This window comes from Staurois parvus, unplaced genomic scaffold (genome assembly GCF_062004578.1).
Source record: "Staurois parvus isolate SC_StPar_1 unplaced genomic scaffold, SC_StPar_1.0 ptg002822l, whole genome shotgun sequence".
In the NCBI taxonomy this organism is placed as follows: domain Eukaryota; kingdom Metazoa; phylum Chordata; class Amphibia; order Anura; family Ranidae; genus Staurois; species Staurois parvus.
This window is the reverse complement of record NW_028320618.1, coordinates 103,615-124,795: the sequence shown is the minus strand read 5'-3', so window position 1 is coordinate 124,795 and position 21,181 is coordinate 103,615. Positions and strand designations below refer to the sequence as shown.

Genomic DNA, 21,181 nt, shown 5'->3' with positions numbered 1-21,181 from the left:
AAAATGCTTCTAAGTGCAAACGCGCATAAACACGTTATGCAAACGCGGCTAAACAGACTTTTTTGACCTACATTTTCCAGCAGTCAGTTTCCATCGTTCAGAAGTGTCCCGTGTACATGGGGCCTACATCTCACCCTTTTCACCACCTAACCTCTAATCCCCAACTTAACTTCTAAATCTCACCTTTTACCTTCTGCTAGCCTCTCATCCTCACCCAACACCTACATGTAACCTTTTAGGCTCCTGCTTCTCTGTAATTTCCCACATAACCCCTAGATCTAACCCTTTCCCTTCTGCTAACCTCTAACCCTCACATACAGCGCCTTGATAAAGTATTCATACCCCTTGAAATTTTTCACATTTTGTCATGTAAAAAATTTTGAAAACCATTGATCATTTTCCTTTCACTTCACAATTATGTGCCACTTTGTGTTGATCTATCACATAAAATCCCAATAAAATACATTTACGTTTCTGGTTTTAACATGACAAAATGTGGAAATTTCAAGGGGTATGAATACTTTTTCAAGGCGCTGTAACTGCTAAATCTAACTCTTTACATAATGCTAACCTCTAATCCTCACTTAAAGCGGAGTTCCACTTACCTGTCAAAAAATAAAAGTCAGCAGCTCCAAAAACTGTAGCTGCTGACTTTTAAAAAATAGCCACTTACCTGTCCCTCAGTCCCGTGGTGTGTCCCCCGCAGCCCGTTTCACCGGCCGTCCTGGATTCCAGGAGGCCAGCATCTTCAGTGTGGGCACCCGGCTGTGACAGCTTGCGGCTTCACAGCCGGGTACACACTGCGTATGCACGTGTAGCGCTGCGCTTCATGAATGGTCCTGTAGTCTTCTGGGACCTGTCCCGTGTCCCAAAAGACTACAGGGAGGACACCCTCACGTTTCCCATCACCTAGGCAATCGGACCGGAAATGGAAGCAGGTACCTGTCAAATTCGGGTACCCACTCCCGCCCCCCAAAGGTGCCAATCCTTAATGGGGAGCAGTCTTTAAATCGGAACGTCCCCTTTTGGGTGGAGCTCCGCTTTAACTCGTGATTACCTCAAATGCCTTCTGATAACCTCTAATCCCCATCAAAATCCAACAATCCTCCAACCCAACGCCTGAATCTCACCTTTCACTTTCTGCTAACCTCTAACCTCATACAACTCCTAAATCTAACTCTTTACACCTCTTGCTAACCTCTAATTTCACCCAATTTCTAAAACTAACCCTTCACACCTTAAACCAACCCTTGCTAACCTATGATCCCCAAATAACTTGTAAATCAAACCCTTTACATTCTGTTCACCTCTAATCCCCATCCAATTAGTAAATCTAACTATTTACATCCTGCTAACCGCTAATTCCCCACCTAACCCCTTACCTCCGGCTAACCTCTATTCCCTACTCCTAAATGTAAATCTTTCCTAATGCTTGCCACTAATCCCCACCTAACTCCTAAATCTAACCCCTTACCTCCTGCTAACCTCTAATCTCTCACCGAACGCCTAAATCTTTAATTAATGCTAACCTCTAATCCAACCTAAGAAAGCTCTTGTAACTGTCAATAGATCAAGTTATAGAAGACAATACTAGCATCCAACAAAGCATCTACCACTTATTTCTGCACTCCCGTGACCCAGATTCAGCCAACAGAAAGCGCGATGTCAGCTGATGTCACAGAGCCGTTCCAGGCTCTTGAAGGATCTCAGCGTACTCCTGAAAGCCTGGGCCAGCCGCTCCTGTCTCCTGCACAGCCAGTTACTCCAGTGAGCGCTGGAGGGTCGGAGCAGAGAGCCAATGACTGACATTCACAGCTCTCTGCTCAATGAGGACAGAGAACTGAGCGATCAACAATCATGTGGTCGCTTGGTTCTCTGTCCTAAAGCCAGTATGAGACAGCTGTAGCATCGGACCAATGTTGCATCCACATACGTGAATATGGATGCTTGTTTTTTTGTAATCCTGCACTTCTCTTTTAAGAGTTCAATGTGACACTTGGAGCCAGGGAGAACTGCTCATATATCATTAAAAAAATAAATAAATATATAAAATATATAGGCAGCACAGTGGCTAAATGGTTAGCACTTCCGCCTGGCAGTACTAGGGTCGTTGGTTCGAATACCAGCCATGGCACCACCTGCCTGGAGTTTGCATGTTCTCCCTGTGCCTGCGTGGGTTTCCTCCGGGTACTCCGGTTTCCTCCCACACGCCAAAGACATGCTGGTAGGTTAATTGGATCCTGTCTAAAATTGTCCCTAGTATGTGTATGTATGAATGTAAGTTAGGGACCTTAGATTGTACGCCCCTCGGGGGCGGGGACTGATGTGAATGTACAATATATATGTAAAGTGCTGTGTAGATTGACGGCGCTATATAAGTAGCTGAAATAAATAAATATATATATATGAATCTTCCTAAGGCCCGGGAAAAAGACACACACACACACAATTGTGCAAGTTCTCCCACTTACAAAGATGAGAGAGGCCTGTAATTGGCATCATAGGTAGACCTCAACTATGAGAGACAAAATGAGAAAAACAAATCCAGACAATCACATTGGCTGATTTGGAAAGAATTTACTTGCAAATTATGGTGGAAAATAAGTATTTGGTCACCTACAAACAAGCAAGATTTCTGGCTCTCACAGACCTGTACCTTCTTCTTTAAGAGGCTCCTCTGTCCTGCACTCATTACCTGTATCAATGGCACCTGTTTGAACTTGTTATCAGTATAAGACACCTGTCCACAACCTCAAACAGTCACTCCAAACTCCACTATGGTGAAGACCAAAGAGCTGTCGACGGACACCAGAAACAAAATTGTAGACCTGCACCAGGCTGGGAAGACTGAATCTGCAATAGGCAAGCAGCTTGGTGTGAACAAATCAACTGTGGGAGCAATAATTAGAAAATGGAAGACATACAAGACCACTGATAATCTCCCTCGATCTGGGGCTCCACGCAAGATCTCACCCCGTGGGGTCAAAATGATCACAAGAACGGTGAGCAAAAATCCCAGGACCACACGGGGGGACCTAGTGAATGACCTGCAGAGAGCTGGGACCAACGTAACAAAGGCTACTATCAGTAACACACTACGCCGCCAGGGACTCAGATCCTGCAGTGCCAGACGTGTCCCCCTGCTTAAGCCAGTACATGTCCGGCCCGTCTGAAGTTTGCTAGAGAGCATTTGGATGATCCAGAAGAGGATTGGGAGAATGTCATATGGTCAGATGAAACCAAAATAGAACTGTTTGGTAGAAACATAACTCGTCATGTTTGGAGGAGAGAGAATGCTGAGTTGCATTCAAAGAACACCATACCTACTGTGAAGCATGGGGGTGGCAACATCATGCTTTGGGGCGGTTTCTCTGCAAAGGGACCAGGACGACTGATTCATGTACAGGACAGAATGAATGGGGCCATGTATTGTGAGATTTTGAGTGCAAACCTCCTTCCATCAGCAAGGGCATTGAAGATGAAACGTGGCTGGGTCTTCCAACATGACAATGATCCCAAACATACCACCCGGGCAACGAAGGAGTGGCTTCGTAAGGAGCATTTCAAGGTCCTGGAGTGGCCTAGCCAGTCTCCAGATCTCAACCGCATAGAAAACCTTTGGAGGGAGTTGAAAGTCTGTGTTGCCCAGCGACAGCCCCAAAACATCACTGCTCTAGAGGAGATCTGCATGGAGGATGGGCCAACATACCAGCAACAGTGTGTGCCAACCTTGTGAAGACTTACAGGAAACGTCTGACCTCTGTCATTGCCAACAAAGGATATATAACAAAGTATTGAGATGAACTTTTCATATTGACCAAATACTTATTTTCCACCATAATTTGCAAATAAATTCTTTCCAAATCAGCCAATGTGATTGTCTGGATTTGTTTTCTCATTTTGTCTCTCATAGTTGAGGTCTCCCTATGATGCCAATTACAGGCCTCTCTCATCTTTGTAAGTGGGAGAACTTGCACAATTGGTGGTGACTAAATACTTTTTTGCCCCACTGTATATATATAAACATATATACATACACACACACATATATATATATATATAGTTGTGTTCAAAATAATAGCAGTGTGTTGAAAAAAGTGAATAAAGCTGAAAATCCTTCTAATAGCTTTTATCTCCATCCACACAAATGCATTGGGAACACGACACATTCTATTCCAAATCAAAACATGAAGAAAAAATACATCAAATTTGTGTTGTTCCTCTAAAAAAATGGAAGAAAAGTGAATATTAGACGGTTCAAAAAAACAGCAGTGTTTGTATTCTTCTTTACAAACTCAAACATTCACTATATAAACTGAGAAATGTTTGAAGATTTTGCTTTCCTTTGAATGACTTCATGAATATTTGGTTGTAGTCGCACTGTTTCTGAGAACTGCTGTACATCTGTGTTGCATGGAGTCACCCAACTTCTGGCCCCTGTGATCAGGTATTCCAGCCCAGGATGATTGGACCACATTCCACAGTTCTTCTCTATTTCTTGGTTTTGCCTCAGAAACGGCATTTCTGATGTCACCCCACAAGTTTTCTATTGGATTAAGATCAGGGGATTGGGCTGGCCACTCCATAACGTCCATCTTGTTGGTCTGGAACCAAGATGTTGCACGTTTACTGGTGTGTTTGGGGTCGTTGTCTTGTTGGAACACCCATTTCAAGGGCATTTCCTCTTCAGCATAAGGCAGCATGACCTCTTCAAGTATTCTGATGGATTCAAACTGATCCATGATCCCTGGTATGCGATAAATAGGCCCAACACCGTAGTATGAGAAACATCCCCATATCATGATGCTTGCACCACCATGCTTCACTGTCTTCAGTGTACTGTGGCTTGAATTCAGTGTTTGGGGGTCGTCTGACAAACTGTCTCCGCCCACTAGACCCAAAAAGAACAATCTTACTTCCATCAGTCCACAAAATGTTGCGCCATTTCTCTTTAGGCCAGTCAATGTGCTCTTTGGCAGATTGTAACCTCTTCAGCACGTCTTTTTTCCAACAGTGGGACTTTGCGGGGACTTCTTGCAGATAGCTTGGCTTCACATCGGCGTCTTCTAATTGTAACAGTCCTCACAGGGAACGTCACACCTTCTTTCATCTTCCTGGAGCTGATTGTTGGCTGAGTCCGCGCCATTTTGGCTATTCTTCTATCCATTCCAATGGTAGTTTTTCGCTTTCTTCCACGTCTTTCAGGTTTTGGTTTCCATTTTAAAGCATTTGCGATCATTTTAGCGGAGCAGCCGATCATTTTCTGCACTTCTTTATATGTTTTCCCCTCTCCAATCAACTTTTTAATCAAGGTACGCTGTTCTTCTGAACAATGTCTGGAATGACCCATTTTCCTCAGAATTTCAGAGAGAAATGCACTGTAACCAGCATGGACAACATTTGCTGCCTTCCTTCCTTAAATAAGGGCAATAATTGCCACCTGTTTTTCAAAGAATGAATGACCTCACTAATAGAACTCCACACTGCTATTATTTTGAACACGCCCCTTTCAATGAGTGATTCAATGACACAGAATCAGCAGCATGCATGTCATGACTGTTGGATTTCTATGACTCTACTACACCTGCTAGGAAATTATTTGCCATGTAGAAATATCATTTCTACCAAAAACAGTGATTGATCCGGTTAGTGATGTCTGACTGCTAGTATTTTGAACACAACTGTCTCTCTCTCTCTCTCATTATATATATATATATATATATATATATATATATATATATATATATATATATATATAGCACTTGACTGTTCCACATAATATATTTACTGTGGTTTTTTTTTAGCGCTGCACTTCTATATATATATTTTGATCATTAATTTGAGTATGGCATTGTCCTTTATGTAACCGCTTTTTCTTGTGAATTCCTTGTTCACATTATTTTTTTCTAATGAAACATCCAACTGGACAGATGCATGGCCTGGTGTCAAGAGGACACTGATTTTGTTCCACAAGTTTGAATTCAGCGTTGCATAGTGGGGAAGAATCTCAGGATACTAAACACACTCACCTTGACAAAGGTTTCTCAGAAAGACCTCAAAGAATGGGATGTTGACCTGTTGCTGGATTCGTCTGTGCTCTTCGATCTGTGTCAGAACCATCTGAGGGGGACAAGGACAACCAGTATACACCACAAACCACAATGGAAAGACACTGTATCATACACTTAGGCAGCACAGATACAGTCATTGGGTAGGCTGATTACACAGATTACAGTCTTGCTCCACACCCCCCCCCGTATACAACATACCATGCACTGACAGGAACATCCCCTCCATCCATACAGTCAAGCAAAGAGCAGCAGCACAGTAAGCAGGTCGTAGGCTCACCTGGATGCAACCAGCAAGAATGCTGTTGGCCATCTTCTGATAAAGGCTGGAGTATTTCTCGCAGTCGCTCAAAAGGTCTCTCAGCTCTGGTGCCTGAATAAGGCCTGTGCTGTGCTTCTCCATCACTTTGCTCAGCATGTCTTTGGCACTCAGCCGGCACATAACAACTGCACAGTCCTTGTTAGTAGAGGCCAGACGGAACAAAAAGCTGACCACTTCCTGGATCACCTAAACCGATCAAAAAGAAATAATGGAACGATGGAACAACCGTAGAATGACTCTCCAAAAAAGAAAAACTATCCTTATGCTACAGTCACACCGGCATTTAGGGCCGCTGCGAATAGTAGTCAGAGATTCCTGCTGCGGCTCTCAGCAGCTAGGTGTGGCCATCAGCCCGGTTCATTAGAATTACAGCTGACCAGAGGCCATAGCTATTCGTGGCCCTCAGCACAGCCAGTGATTACCTGCAGTGATCTCTGCTGGATGCACTTTGTGTGTCCCCAGCAGTAGTCACCGCAGGTCCCTGCTGGCTGTGCAGAGAGCTGCGAACAGCTGCAGCCACCGGCGACCTGTCTTTATAAAGAGCGACACCGGTGGCAGCACCCAACCGCTGAGAGCCTCAGCAGGAACTGCCGCTAACATTTGCACCGGCCCTAATCGCTGGTGTGAATGAAGCCTGTCACCTGGCCTCTGCATATGCCTCCTGTGCCTTACATGTCCCAATCCTCACCTCCACATCACTGCTGGTGCTCCCCAGGGAGGCCAGACAAGGCTCAATACTCTTGTGCCAAGGAAGCGTATCCTCGTGATAGAAATCCAGGGACTTGTTAAGAATCCTGAGAAAAGACAATTTTATGAAAATCCCAAAATTCCTGCAAGCCAAATGGCTGCTCACTTTCAAACTGCATTTTTCCAGCAAATACCACTTGTTTAACCTCCCTTGCGGTCTGATTATGTCAGTATTTCTGTGCTCAAAGCGGTACTTTTTCTGCATGGAAATATGTTGTTTTTTTATTGTAGGCCTGTAATTCTTAGGAATAACTCACTGAAATCTGTCCGAACAAGAGTCTAGTAAACATTCCGAGTATGATAAAACTTGAAACACAAAATCATAAATAATATAACAAATAATCATTAAAAATATTAATATAATAATAAAATTCAATAATATAATCAAAACGAAAAACACTGAAATGTGAAATAGAGCGCCAAGTTCTCACATCGCTGAGTTCAGTCGAAAAATAAATAGTTTTCAGTGTCTGATAAGGAATTTCCCCCACGAATCATTATCACTCAATTCTGCAAGTGGTTCTGATTTACTATCGCTGTTCTCTAGCCGGTCTAAAACCGCGTCTGACCTAAAGGGATGCTTTTTGGACACCATGGACGTTTCTCAGTTTCCAGGCAGAAAGAACAGTAAAAATGCAGGCAGGGCGCCGGACAAAGCACTCGGGACACAATGTATGTGAAATGGTTTGATACAGGAATGTTATACTCTGTGATTTTAGTGTATTTAGTGAATGTCACTTTTTAACATTTTTAAATTTCCCGGCAGTTCCTGCCCCCGTACATCCCGACGTCGCAGGGAACGGAACCCAGAAGACAGATGCCGGAATCGGCCGGAGGACATTGCCGGGGACACTGCAGGAGGGACATCGCGGGAGCGCAGGACAAGATAAGTGAAACTGGGAATCCCTGAGCAATGCTGCTGGGTAATCCCGAGTGTAGCTCGGGGTTACCACTTTTGGCACTGATAATTAACCCCGAGCTACACTCGGGAATACCGCCAGGGAGGTTAGGATGAGAAACCTCCATCTAATTCTGACAATCACTTGTCAAAGTGATTGTAAAGCAAGAAGGTTTTACTTATATACTTACCTGAGCCTGATCTCGATCCAGTGCTGTGCACAAGAACAGTGGTTCTCTTCCCCCTCACTGGACAGACAGGCAGCAACAGGAGCCATTGGCTCCTGCTGCTGTCAATCACAGCCAGTGAGCAAAGAGAAAGGGTGGGGCCGAGTCGTGCTGTGCGTGTCAATGGTCGCACAGAGAGTAGCTTGAGGTAAAGCCTGCAGGTGTGCCACAATAGGAAGCGGCCTCCTATGGTGGCACACCAAGAAGAGGAGGAGCCAGGAGTGCTGTCGGGGGACCCGGGAAGAGGAGCATCGGGGCTGCTCTGAGCAAAACCATTACACAGAGCAGGTAAGAATGACATATTCGTTATTTTATTTTTTTTAAATTAGGTTCACAATCATTGTAAAAATCCACCCTTTCAATGCGGTTGAGTCTAGTGGCAGAGGATTAGGTGTACTTACCTTATTCCTCATTCCAGAAGGCTCCCTCAAGCTCTGTGGCCAGTTCCTCACAAGTGGCTCTGTACGCTGTGACTGGCTTGCATTCCAGCCTCTTAAAATGTAAAATACGGGGTTAATGTCCCTGCGTTGTATGTGATGATGCTGTGGCTCCAAACACAGAATGGAGCTTTAGGGTGGAGGAGAAAAGAGCTCGAGGCAGCCATAGCAAGCAAACGGGCAAGTGAAATTAACCTCTTCTTCCATTCCCTAGGCCAGGGGTAGGCAACCTAGCTGTTGTGGAACTACATTTCCCATGAGACATTGCAACATTACAAAACTGACAGTTACAGCTATGACTTGCAGAGGCATGATGGGACTTGTAGTCCTGCAACAGCTGGAGAGCAGCAGTTTGCCTACCCCTGCCCTAGACCAGTGGTCTCCAAACTGTGGCCCGAGGACCAGATGCGGCCCTTTGCTTGTCTTTATCCGACCCTTGGGGACTGTTCCTCCATCAACATTGGGGCATAATTCCTGTCACAGAAACAAATGATGGGGCACTATTCCTCCCACTGGCTGCAACAATGGGGCAGTCTTCCTCCCACTGGCTGCAACAATGGGGCAGTCTTCCTCCCACTGGCTGCAACAATGGGGCAGTCTTCCTCCCACTGGCTGCAACAATGGGGCAGTCTTCCTCCCACTGGCTGCAACAATGGGGCAGTCTTCCTCCCACTGGCTGCAACAATGGGGCAGTCTTCCTCCCACTGGCTGCAACAATGGGGCAGTCTTCCTCCCACTGGCTGCAACAATGGGGCAGTCTTCCTCCCACTGGCTGCAACAATGGGGCAGTCTTCCTCCCACTCGCTGCAACAATGGGGCACTAGGTCTTCAACTGATACCAATGATGGGGCACTATGTATGCCGTTAATACCAATGATGGGGCATAATGAATGAGTCCCCACCTTATAGAATCCCCGCCCTATAATTAGTGGCAAACAAATCCTAGGAAATAAATCTCCAAAAATTACAAATACAAAAATAAATGAATAAAATTAAATAAAATAAATGAGATGAAATAAAAAAATGAAGTAAATAAAGTCCTCTTCACAAATATAATGGAATTAATACCCAGTGTCATTAAAGTCCAAAATTATAGATAAACAAAGCAATGTCCAGACTCCAACTTGATAGTCCTTTCAAGATGTTGAGCCCTTCCTCTGGCTCCCAAGAAGTTGGAGAATGCCTCAAAGAAAAACAAACTCACAATAGTGTATTACCTCAATACCTGGTATATATCAATATTCCATATCACTCTATTTAGTGCAAAAAAAGTGTGCAAAAAAGAAAAAAATTTTGTGAAATAAACCAACACTGTGCAAAATCAGTGATACGCTTCACTCTGTGCCAAAAACAACTCCAGTGATGTGTCACCTCCACTGAAATCAGCAAATATACCCTTACCAGAAATCATAAGATAAAACAGCTTGTAAAGCAATAGAAGGTATCATCAGAAACGCTTCTTCTCCTCTCCTCTACTCCTGAAGCTTTCCACTTGTATTACCTTCCCATCATGGTACCACATGAGCCTTGCCCAGATCTCATAAAGATTCCAGGCAGCTTCCAGGTGGATTTCTCTGCGGTTTCCAAACTCTAAGATGGCCGCCGTACCACTTCCGGTTCCTGCTGTACGTCTGACGTCACTCCTTTGACGCGTTTCGTCACATCCGGGACTTGGTCATAAAGTTTCTTTTTTTGTTTTTCTTTGAGGCATTCTCCAACTTCTTGGGAGCCAGAGGAAGGGCTCAACATCTTGAAAGGACTATCAAGTTGGAGTCTGGACATTGCTTTGTTTATCTATAATTTTGGACTTTAATGACACTGGGTATTAATTCCATTAGATTTGTGAAAAGGACTTGAATTTTTTTATTTTATCTCATTTATTTAATTTAATTTTATTCATTTATTTTTGTATTTGTAATTTTTGGAGATTTATTTCCTAGGATTTGTTTGCCACTAATTATAGGGCGGGGATTCTATAAGGTGGGGACTCATTCATATTGCTATATGATAACTTACACTTTCAAGGGTGAAAGTTTTTTATGAATATTGGGACAGTTTAGTAAATCTATTGGGTACCGTATTTCACATTTATAAATGATGGGGCATTACTCCTCCTACTGACCACCAACCCTACGGTAATGTTTATTCTCATTGATGCTGGGTCAAGGACATTTTCTACCCCTGCTGGCCACAATCTGGCCTCCTGAAAGTCTGAAGGACAGTAAACTGGCCCTTTGTTTGAAAAGTTTGGAGATCCCTGCCCTAGACCTAATGAGCAATTAGTACCTGCAATTTCAGATTTTCAGAGAGCTAGGACAGGACAGCGCGTTGGATTTTTATTAAATAAACTATGAAATGGTTCATGTGTTTGAGAAATGATGCATATGAGGTAACAACTACTTTAAACTAAACAGACCTCCACTCAGGCTGAGGCAGAAGGAGACACGCATGCTCATGTATGAGACTCCTTGCGTGTATGTCAATCAGGTTGAATGGACTCCCGTGCCCCGTGACAAGCAGGGAAGAAGTCCCTGAACTTCTTCTGAAAATGCAGTGCGCAAGGGAACCTCGGTTCTCAGTACGGTTGGCTTTTCCAGTGCGGGCGGCGTGCCATTAGAACTAATGGCACCCTCCCTCGGGTCCGCATTACTCTGTGCGGGTGGTGTGGCTGCACAGATTTTTGTGCGGATCCGCAGCGGCACCACCCGCACAGATGTGAACCTAGCCTTATAACTGATTGACTTCCTACTTCTACTCGGAGTCCACCACTATTCTTTTGGTTAAACAACAGTTTCTTGTTTAACTTTTCCTCCTGCTGGTTTGAGATCACGTCGTGTTTTTTTGATTTTCAGCCCACACCTTTCATGTCAGTGAGGTTCTCTCATTTTTTTTGCCACACTTGTTAAATACAAATTAATAAGATTAGTTAAAACATTATGTATTTTCTGAAAGCAAAGACCCTGTTGAATAAAATAGTTGTTTCAATTATTTATGTCACAAATTATTAGTTTACCAAATGCATATTTTTCAGTAAAATACACTAAAGGTAATAATACACACAAATGCAATCTATTAACCAATGTTTTAGTCCAATATATATATAAAAAAAAATGGACTATTGTAAAAAAAGAAATCTGTCATGACAGCTTTATTCTGCCCAGATGAGGTTGCCATCCAGCACTAGAGGATGCCACTAGGATTTCCCCGGAAGTGGTGCTGTTCACAACAACACATCGGTACAATCAGTGCCCCCAGCAGTACACACAGCCCTCACCATCCGTACAATCAGTGCCCCCAGCAGTACACACAGCCCTCGCCATCCGTACAATCAGTGCCCTCAGCTGTACACACAGCCCTCGCCACCCGTACAATCAGTGCCCCCAGCAGTACACACAGCCCTCACCATCCGTACAATCAGTGCCCCCAGCAGTACACACAGCCCTCACCACCCGTACAATCAGTGCCCCCAGCAGTACACACAGCCCTCGCCATCCGTACAATCAGTGCCCTCAGCTGTACACACAGCCCTCGCCACCCGTACAATCAGTGCCCCCAGCAGTACACACAGCCCTCGCCATCCGTACAATCAGTGCCCCCCGGCAGTACACACAGCCCTCACCATCCGTACAATCAGTGCCCCCAGCAGTACACACAGCCCTCACCATCCGTACAATCAGTGCCCCCAGCAGTACACACAGCCCTCACCACCCGTATAATCAGTGCCCCCAGCAGTACACACAGCCCTCACCACCCGTACAATCAGTGCCCCCAGCAGTACACACAGCCCTCACCACCCGTACAATCAGTGCCCCCAGCAGTACACACAGCCCTCACCACCCGTACAATCAGTGCCCCCAGCAGTACACACAGCCCTCACCACCCGTACAATCAGTGCCCCCAGCAGTACACACAGCCCTCACCATCCGTACAATCAGTGCCCTCAGCAGTACACACAGCCCTCACCACCCGTATAATCAGTGCCCCCAGCAGTACACACAGCCCTCACCACCCGTACAATCAGTGCCCCCAGCAGTACACACAGCCCTCACCACCCGTACAATCAGTGCCCTCAGCAGTACACACAGCCCTCACCACCCGTACAATCAGTGCCCCCAGCAGTAAACACAGCCCTCACCACCCGTACAATCAGTGCCCCCAGCAGTACACACAGCCCTCACCATCCGTACAATCAGTGCCCCCAGCAGTACACACAGCCTTCACCATCCGTACAATCAGTGCCCCCAGCAGTAAACACAGCCCTCACCACCCGTACAATCAGTGCCCCCAGCAGTACACACAGCCCTCACCATCCGTACAATCAGTGCCCCCAGCAGTACACACAGCCCTCACCACCCGTACAATCAGTGCCCTCACCATCCGTACAATCAGTGCCCCCAGCAGTACACACAGCCCTCACCATCCGTACAATCAGCGCCCCCAGCAGTACACACAGCCCTCACCACCCGTACAATCAGTGCCCCCAGCAGTACACACAGCCCTCACCACCCGTACAATCAGTGCCCCCAGCAGTACACACAGCCCTCACCACCCGTACAATCAGTGCCCCCAGCAGTACACACAGCCCTCACCACCCGTACAATCAGTGCCCCCAGCAGTACACACAGCCCACAAACCAGTACAATCAGTGCTCACCACCACACCTGTACAATTAGCACTCTCACCTGTACACGCAGCCACCACACGTGTTCAATCAGTGCAGAACCATCACAGAGAGCTGTCACCTGCATTCATTTATCTGTAACACAAAGTTCTTACCTGTGCATTGCTCTTACCTGTACACACAAAGCAGCAGACGTTTTTCACCCCTCAGCTGCTCCAGACAGGAGAGGAGCTGTAGGAAGAAGTTGTGGTTGGTTAGAAGTTGTGTAACATCACAACGTAGTGAGGGGACGTCATCACAAACACATCGTTCCAGAGAGGGGAGTATTTCACGACACATCCGAATGTCTTTCAGACCACTCAGCAAAGCTGAGAGATCCATTTCCTTGACAGCCACTGGTGGAACAGACTCTGCAAGAGAAAAAGGCACAAACCGCTGAGCGCCCCTCTGCTACAGGCGGCCCGCCCCTGAGAGCCCCCCTCTGCCACAGGCGGCCCGCCCCTGAGAGCCCCCCTCTGCCACAGGCGGCCCGCCCCTGAGAGCCCCCCTCTGCCACAGGCGGCCCGCCCCTGAGAGCCCCCCTCTGCCACAGGCGGCCCGCCCCTGAGAGCCCCCCTCTGCCACAGGCGGCCCGCCCCTGAGAGCCCCCCTCTGCCACAGGCGGCCCGCCCCTGAGAGCCCCCCTCTGCCACAGGCGGCCCGCCCCTGAGAGCCCCCCTCTGCCACAGGCGGCCCGCCCCTGAGAGCCCCCCTCTGCCACAGGCGGCCCGCCCCTGAGAGCCCCCCTCTGCCACAGGCGGCCCGCCCCTGAGAGCCCCCCTCTGCCACAGGCGGCCCGCCCCTGAGAGCCCCCCTCTGCCACAGGCGGCCCGCCCCTGAGAGCCCCCCTCTGCCACAGGCGGCCCGCCCCTGAGAGCCCCCCTCTGCCACAGGCGGCCCGCCCCTGAGCGCCCCCCTCTGCCACAGGCGGCCCGCCCCTGAGCGCCCTCTACTAGAGATGCGACACAGCAGAAAAAAAAAAAGGAGGGCCAAAGTGCTATCATTGAAAACTCCCATCTCTTCATAAGCATTGTACATCATCGACAGACCAAATATGCCCACAGCCAGGTCTCACCTTTGCTATCAGCACGCATTTTCTCCTTTGTGTTGGTCAGGAGGTCAGTCAGCTGTTTCTGCATTAAGAGGTCCAGCCTCCCATACATGGAATTGCTGGTGTCATCGGAGAAGCTCTGGAGGACGGCGGACAACTCCAAACTGGACAGCTGCTCAGACAAACCCTTATGGTTCTCCATAAGCATCCGGATGACCAGGAAACCATTGAGCACAGAAGAGAAACACCTGCCAGACAATAGACAGAGGGGAGGTCATAACCATCTGTACAAAGAAATAAAGGGTCATACTGAAACGGGAGTACAAAGAACAAGGAAAGGGCAATAATGGATACAGGTGAAGTACACAGAACAGAGGAGGGATCCTACTAACACAGAAAGTGTACACTGGACAGAGGAAGGGTCACAATGAGACCAGTGCCGCACAGAGGAAGGGTCACACTGAGACCAGTGCCGCACACAGGACAGAGGAAGGGTCACACTGAGACCAGTGCCGCACAGAGGAAGGGTCACACTGAGACCAGTGCCGCACACAGGACAGAGGAAGGGTCATACTAAGACCAGTGCCGCACACAGGACAGAGGAAGGGTCACAATGAGATCAGTGCCGCACAGAGGACAGAGGAAAGGTCATACTGAGACCAGTGCCGCACACAGGACAGAGGAAGGGTCATACTGAGACCAGTGCCGCACACAGGACAGAGGAAGGGTCACAATGAGACCAGTGCCGCACAGAGGAAGGGTCACACTGAGACCAGTGCCGCACACAGGACAGAGGAAGGGTCACACTGAGACCAGTACCGCACACAGGACAGAGGAAGGGTCATACTGAGACCAGTGCCGCACACAGGACAGAGGAAGGGTCATACTGAGACCAGTGCCCAACACAGGACAGAGGAAGGGTCACAATGAGACCAGTGCCGCACACAGGACAGAGGAAGGATCACACTGAGACCAGTGCCGCACACAGGACAGAGGAAGGGTCACAATGAGACCAGTGCCACACACAGGACAGAGGAAGGGTCACAATGAGACCAGTGCCACACACAGGACAGAGGAAGGGTCACAATGAGACCAGTGCCACACACAGGACAGAGGAAGGGTCACAATGAGACCAGTGCCGCACACAGGACAGAGGAAGGGTCACAATGAGACCAGTGCCGCACACAGGACAGAGGAAGGATCACATTGAGATCAGTGCCGCACACAGGACAGAGGAAGGGTCACAATGAGACCAGTGCCGCACACAGTACAGAGGAAGGGTCACAATGAGACCAGTGCCACACACAGGACAGAGGAAGGGTCACACTGATACCAATGCCGCACACAGGACAGAGGGAGGATCACACTGAGATCAGTGCCGCACACAGGACAGAGGAAGGATCACATTGAGATCAGTGCCGCACACAGGACAGAGGAAGGGTCACAATGAGACCAGTGCCGCACACAGTACAGAGGAAGGGTCACAATGAGACCAGTGCCACACACAGGACAGAGGAAGGGTCACACTGATACCAGTGCCGCACACAGGACAGAGGGAGGATCACACTGAGATCAGTGCCGCACACAGGACAGAAGAAAAGTCACAATGAGACCAGTGCCGCACACAGGACAGAGGAAGGGTCACAATGAGACCAGTGACGCACACCGGACAGAGGAAAGGTCATACTGAGACCAGTGCCGCACACAGGACCGAGGAAGGGTAACACTGAGACCAGTGCCGCACACAGGACAGAGGAAGGGTCACAATGAGACCAGTGCCGCACACAGGACAGAGGAAGGGTCACAATGAGACCAGTGCCACACACAGGACAGAGGAAGGGTCACAATGAGACCAGTGCCACACACAGGACAGAGGAAGGGTCACAATGAGACCAGTGCCACACACAGGACAGAGGAAGGGTCACAATGAGACCAGTGCCGCACACAGTACAGAGGAAGGGTCACAATGAGACCAGTGCCACACACAGGACAGAGGAAGGGTCACAATGAGACCAGTGCCGCACACAGGACAGAGGAAGGGTCACACTGAGACCAGTGCCGCACACAGGACAGAGGAAGGGTCACAATGAGACCAGTGCCGCACACAGGACAGAGGAAGGGTCACAATGAGACCAGTGCCGCACACAGGACAGAGGAAGGGTCATACTAAATGAAAGCCATCAGCCCAAATGTACAGAATTACCCACTTTAAGACAAGGCCAATTCTGACACCTTTTTTACATTTAAAAATCAGTATTTTTAGCTAGAAAATTACTTAGAACTCCCCAAACATTATATATTTTCTTAAGCAGGGGCCCTAGAGAATAAAATGGTGGGTGTGGCAATTTATGTCACATGGTATTTGCACAGCAGTTTTTCAAACACTTTTTTTTTTTATAAAATACACGTTAATGAATTTTAATGCACAAAATCACAAAAAATACCCAATTGTTTGGTATAATACATAAGGTGATGTTACACCAAGTAAACAGATAACCAACATGTCATGCTTTAAAAATGCATACGCTCGTGAAATGGTGACAAACTACAGTACTTAATCTCCAGAGGCAGCGCTTGAAAAGCCTTTACAGTTTAGAGTTACAAAAACTATACACATTCACAAAGATGCCTCACGTGTGTGATGTAAACACTGTTTACATATATGTGTGTGTGACCTGCATATGTGTTGGCATTTGCGCATGAGCATGGGATGGGGGGGGGGGGGGGATAGGGGCACTTTAAAATTTTTTTGGAATTTTATTTTTTTAATCTGCCCCTTTATATCTTTTCATCACTTTTATTGTTATTACAAGGAATGTATACATCCCATGCGATAGAAATAGGCAGTGACAGGTCCTCTTCCCTTAGACAATTGGCTGGTAAACTAAAAACAATTTCGGATACCATAGAGATAATCGGGGACGTTCCGGTCCCTGATCAGCTCTATGGTAAGCCGGCTGAATCGGCCCGGGATAAGCTTCCAAACCGCCGACATACATATATGTATTTTGCGGTCCAGACGTAGTTACAACACAATATTTGACATATATTAAGTCTCATCCTCACCCCTCCGCACTTATCATCTTGGCAATGGCACCAGGGATGGCCCTCAAGAGGCTGCTGGAGGTGCCACTGGCTGCAGATCCAATACTGGAGAAGATCTCTTTTATCACCTGAGCATCCCCTGGATTTAGATTGTTACATTTGGAAGATCCTGGAGGATCAGAACCGTCCACACCAGTCAGCACCTTCAGGACCTGCCAGGAGTAATGATGTTATCAGATGGAGGAGACAGCAGACACTATTGATATGTGTAGGTCGGACTATTAGTGCTTCACTTACCACAAGCCCTATATGCTGGATGGCAGCAGAGGAGTTATGTTCCTGCATACACCCCAGCACAGCTCTCACCCCTCCCTCTGTTGCAAAGAGGACACGCCAGTCATACTTGCACATGACCAGGTACGTCAACTGCAGACACATCAACACCAACACCTTGTCCTTGGGATGCGATGTCAGAAGTTCCACCAGCAGCTTTACAATCTTGTCCCTAAATATCACAATATTTATTAGCGACAGAAAAAAACCCAAAAAAACCAAAAAGGCATACAAAGTGTAATCTGCTTTCGCCTTCCGATCTCGTGTGTTGGAGAAAAAGTGAGAGGCGTTCCATACGTTAGACCAGATATGGTCTTCTAGTAAGTACCTGCATGATGTCCGCCCCTCCATCTTGATACCATGAGCTTCCTCACCAAGCTGTTGCTCCATGATCTGAACAATGAAGCCCAGGGCCCCAGGCGCACAAACACTCCGTTTCACCTTGTCCAGCATCTCGGTCAACAACTCCAGACAAACTCTGGGTGAAGAGCCCCAGAAGGTTCCAATTCCTAGAAGAGAATGAATGATATTTGAGCAAGGTCTCCAAAAATCACTCTGTAGAGGCATAGATGGACGAATCTAACTACAATAATCGGTTTATCTGTTATTGATTCTGCTTTCTTATCTGCTTACCACAGAAAAATAGGATATTATACCCTCTAAAAGGACCATCAGAGGACATGGACAAACTGTATATACACAACACTACATTTAAAGGGGTAGAAGACAGTCTGTAGATGCAGTAAAGCATGCTTGTTCTACTCACTGTGGGACCTAAGGGGTTAATCCTCCGCATTGTGTAAAAAGGCTGTTTGATCCTGTTGTCTCTGATCCTCCCCTTCTTCTAATGTCCCCAATATAACTCCTGATAGAACAGAGGCTTGGAGACCAGCTGCACATGCTCATTTTGGTAGGCAGTGCATGTGACCGTCAGAGGACACGGACAAACTGTATATACACAATACTACCATTTAAAGGGGTAGAGGACATGGCTGTGGTGGGGACATGAAAAAGGAGGCAGGGGACACCACAGTGTTCTCCTTCCCCCCTTCACATCACCCCCAACATCCCCCCACAGCAAAGGGCAAACTGTGATATAAAGGGGGGATTGTGATATGCACAGGGACTGAGGATACTGATGTAAGAACAGGATTGTGATACAAGGGGAGGGGGGCTGTGATATGTGGACCTCGGCTGGAAGAAAATTTTACTGAATGGACCTCCATGAATTTGTATTTAGTACCCTTGCTCTAAAATATCCTTTTCTTGGAGTCCATTGAGGGACACAGGAAGTCTTTAAAGTCCACAACAGTACAATCAGTCTGTAGATGCAGTAAAGCATGCTTGTTATACTCAATGTGGAACCTAAAAAGCTAATCCTCTGCATTGTGTAGAAAGGCTGTTTGATCCTGACTTCTCTGATCCTCCCCTTCTACTGTCCCAATCCGTCTGCGGATAGTAGAGAGCTCTGGGAGTCACTCTGCACATGCTCAGGTTAGTGTGTATTGCTAGAGTTTTTCTTCTTTGGGAAGGTGCATGTGATCAACACACGTGATCAGCACAGGGACAATCAGCGCTGTCCAGACGGAGGGTCAGAGGTCATGTAGCCTCAGAGAACAGTCAGAGGAGAATGAAAACTCCTACAAGCTTTAACCAGTGCTCTGCTGGACACTGACAGAAGTCACAAGACTGCTCTATACTGCTGATGAGAAAAGGTATTTTCCAGTTTATGTTTACTAAAATAATTGCATTTCCATGTTCTGTATACTGTGGGATGCCAGATATAGTGAATGCAGGGTCCTGAGAGACCACCTGCACACTGGAGTAATAATTTACTGATGGTTAGTGAATTCAGGGTCTGGGTAGAGCGGATATAGTGAATGCAGGGTCCGGGCAGAGCGGATAAAGTAAATGCAGGGTCCGGGGAGAGCGAATATAGTGAATGCTGGGTCCGGGGAGACCGGATATAGTGAATGCAGGGTCCGGGGAGACCGGATATAGTGAATGCAGGGTCCGGGGAGAGCGGATATAGTAAATGCGGGGTCCGGGGAGACTGGATATAGTGATTGCAGGGTCCGGGGAGAGCGGATATAGTGAATGCAGGGTCCGGTGAGAGCGGATATAGTAAATGCGGGGTCCGGGGAGAGCGGATATAGTAAATGCAGGGTCCGGGGAGAGCGGATATAGTGAATGCAGGGTCCGGGGAGAGCGAATATAGTAAATGCAGGGTCCGGGGAGAGCGAATATAGTAAATGCAGGGTCCGGGGAGAGCGGATATAGTAAATGCAGGGTCCGGGGAGAGCGGATATAGTAAATGCAGGGTCCGGGGAGAGCGGATATAGTAAATGCAGGGTCCGGGGAGAGCGGATATAGTAAATGCAGGGTCCGGGGAGAGCGGATATAGTAAATGCAGGGTCCGGGGAGAGCGGATATAGTGAATGCAGGGTCCGGGGAGAGCGGATATAGTGAATGCGGGGTCCGGGGAGAGCGGATATAGTGAATGCGGGGTCCGGGGAGAGCGGATATAGTGAATGCGGGGTCCGGGGAGAGCGGATATAGTGAATGCTGGGTCCGGGGAGAGCGGATATAGTGAATGCAGGGTCCGGGGAGACCGGATATAGTGAATGCAGGGTCCGGGGAGACCGGATATAGTGAATGCAGGGTCCAGGGAGACCGGATATAGTGAATGCAGGGTCCGGGGAGAGCGGATATAGTGAATGCAGGGTCCGGGGAGAGCGGATATAGTGAATGCAGGGTCCGGGGAGAGCGGATATAGTGATTGCAGGGTCCGGTGAGAGCGGATATAGTAAATGCGGGGTCCGGGGAGAGCGGATATAGTAAATGCAGGGCCCGGGGAGAGCGGATATAGTAAATGCAGGGTCCGGGGAGAGCGGATATAGTAAATGCGGGGTCCGGGGAGAGCGGATATAGTAAATGCGGGGCCCGGGGAGAGCGGATATAGTAAATGCAGGGTCCGGGGAGAGCGGATATAGTGAATGCAGGGTCCGGGGAGAGCGGATATAGTGAATGCAGGGTCCGGGGAGAGCGGATATAGTGAATGCAGGGTCCGGGGAGAGCGGATATAGTGAATGCAGGGTCCGGGGAGAGCGGATATAGTGAATGCGGGGTCCGGGGAGAGCGGATATAGTGAATGCAGGGTCCGGGGAGAGCGGATATAGTGAATGCAGGGTCCGGGGAGAGCGGATATAGTGAATGCAGGGTCCGGGGAGAGCGGATATAGTGAATGCAGGGTCCGGGGAGAGCGGATATAGTGAATGCAGGGTCCGGGGAGAGCGGATATAGTAAATGCAGGGTCCGGGGAGAGCGGATATAGTGAATGCAGGCTCTTACTAGCAGCTTCCCAGCTTAACTCTGCATTGACCAGCCGCTTGC

The 21,181-nt window shown here is 47.8% G+C and overlaps 1 protein-coding gene across 1 annotated transcript in view; it reads right to left on the bottom strand.

Annotated features, from left to right (window-relative positions):
- Window positions 1-21,181, bottom strand: part of LOC149429078 (cullin-9-like) — a 77,239-nt gene that overhangs the window by 11,184 nt on the left and 44,874 nt on the right. The window contains exons 8-15 of the mRNA XM_089666757.1: window positions 18,117-18,297; window positions 17,753-17,960; window positions 17,477-17,667; window positions 14,435-14,658; window positions 13,493-13,730; window positions 7,079-7,184; window positions 6,349-6,576; window positions 6,030-6,120 (exon numbers count right to left, since the gene is read on the bottom strand). Coding sequence (XP_089522883.1) covers window positions 6,030-6,120; window positions 6,349-6,576; window positions 7,079-7,184; window positions 13,493-13,730; window positions 14,435-14,658; window positions 17,477-17,667; window positions 17,753-17,960; window positions 18,117-18,297 — 1,467 coding nt within the window. The remainder of the gene's footprint in view (window positions 1-6,029; window positions 6,121-6,348; window positions 6,577-7,078; window positions 7,185-13,492; window positions 13,731-14,434; window positions 14,659-17,476; window positions 17,668-17,752; window positions 17,961-18,116; window positions 18,298-21,181) is intronic.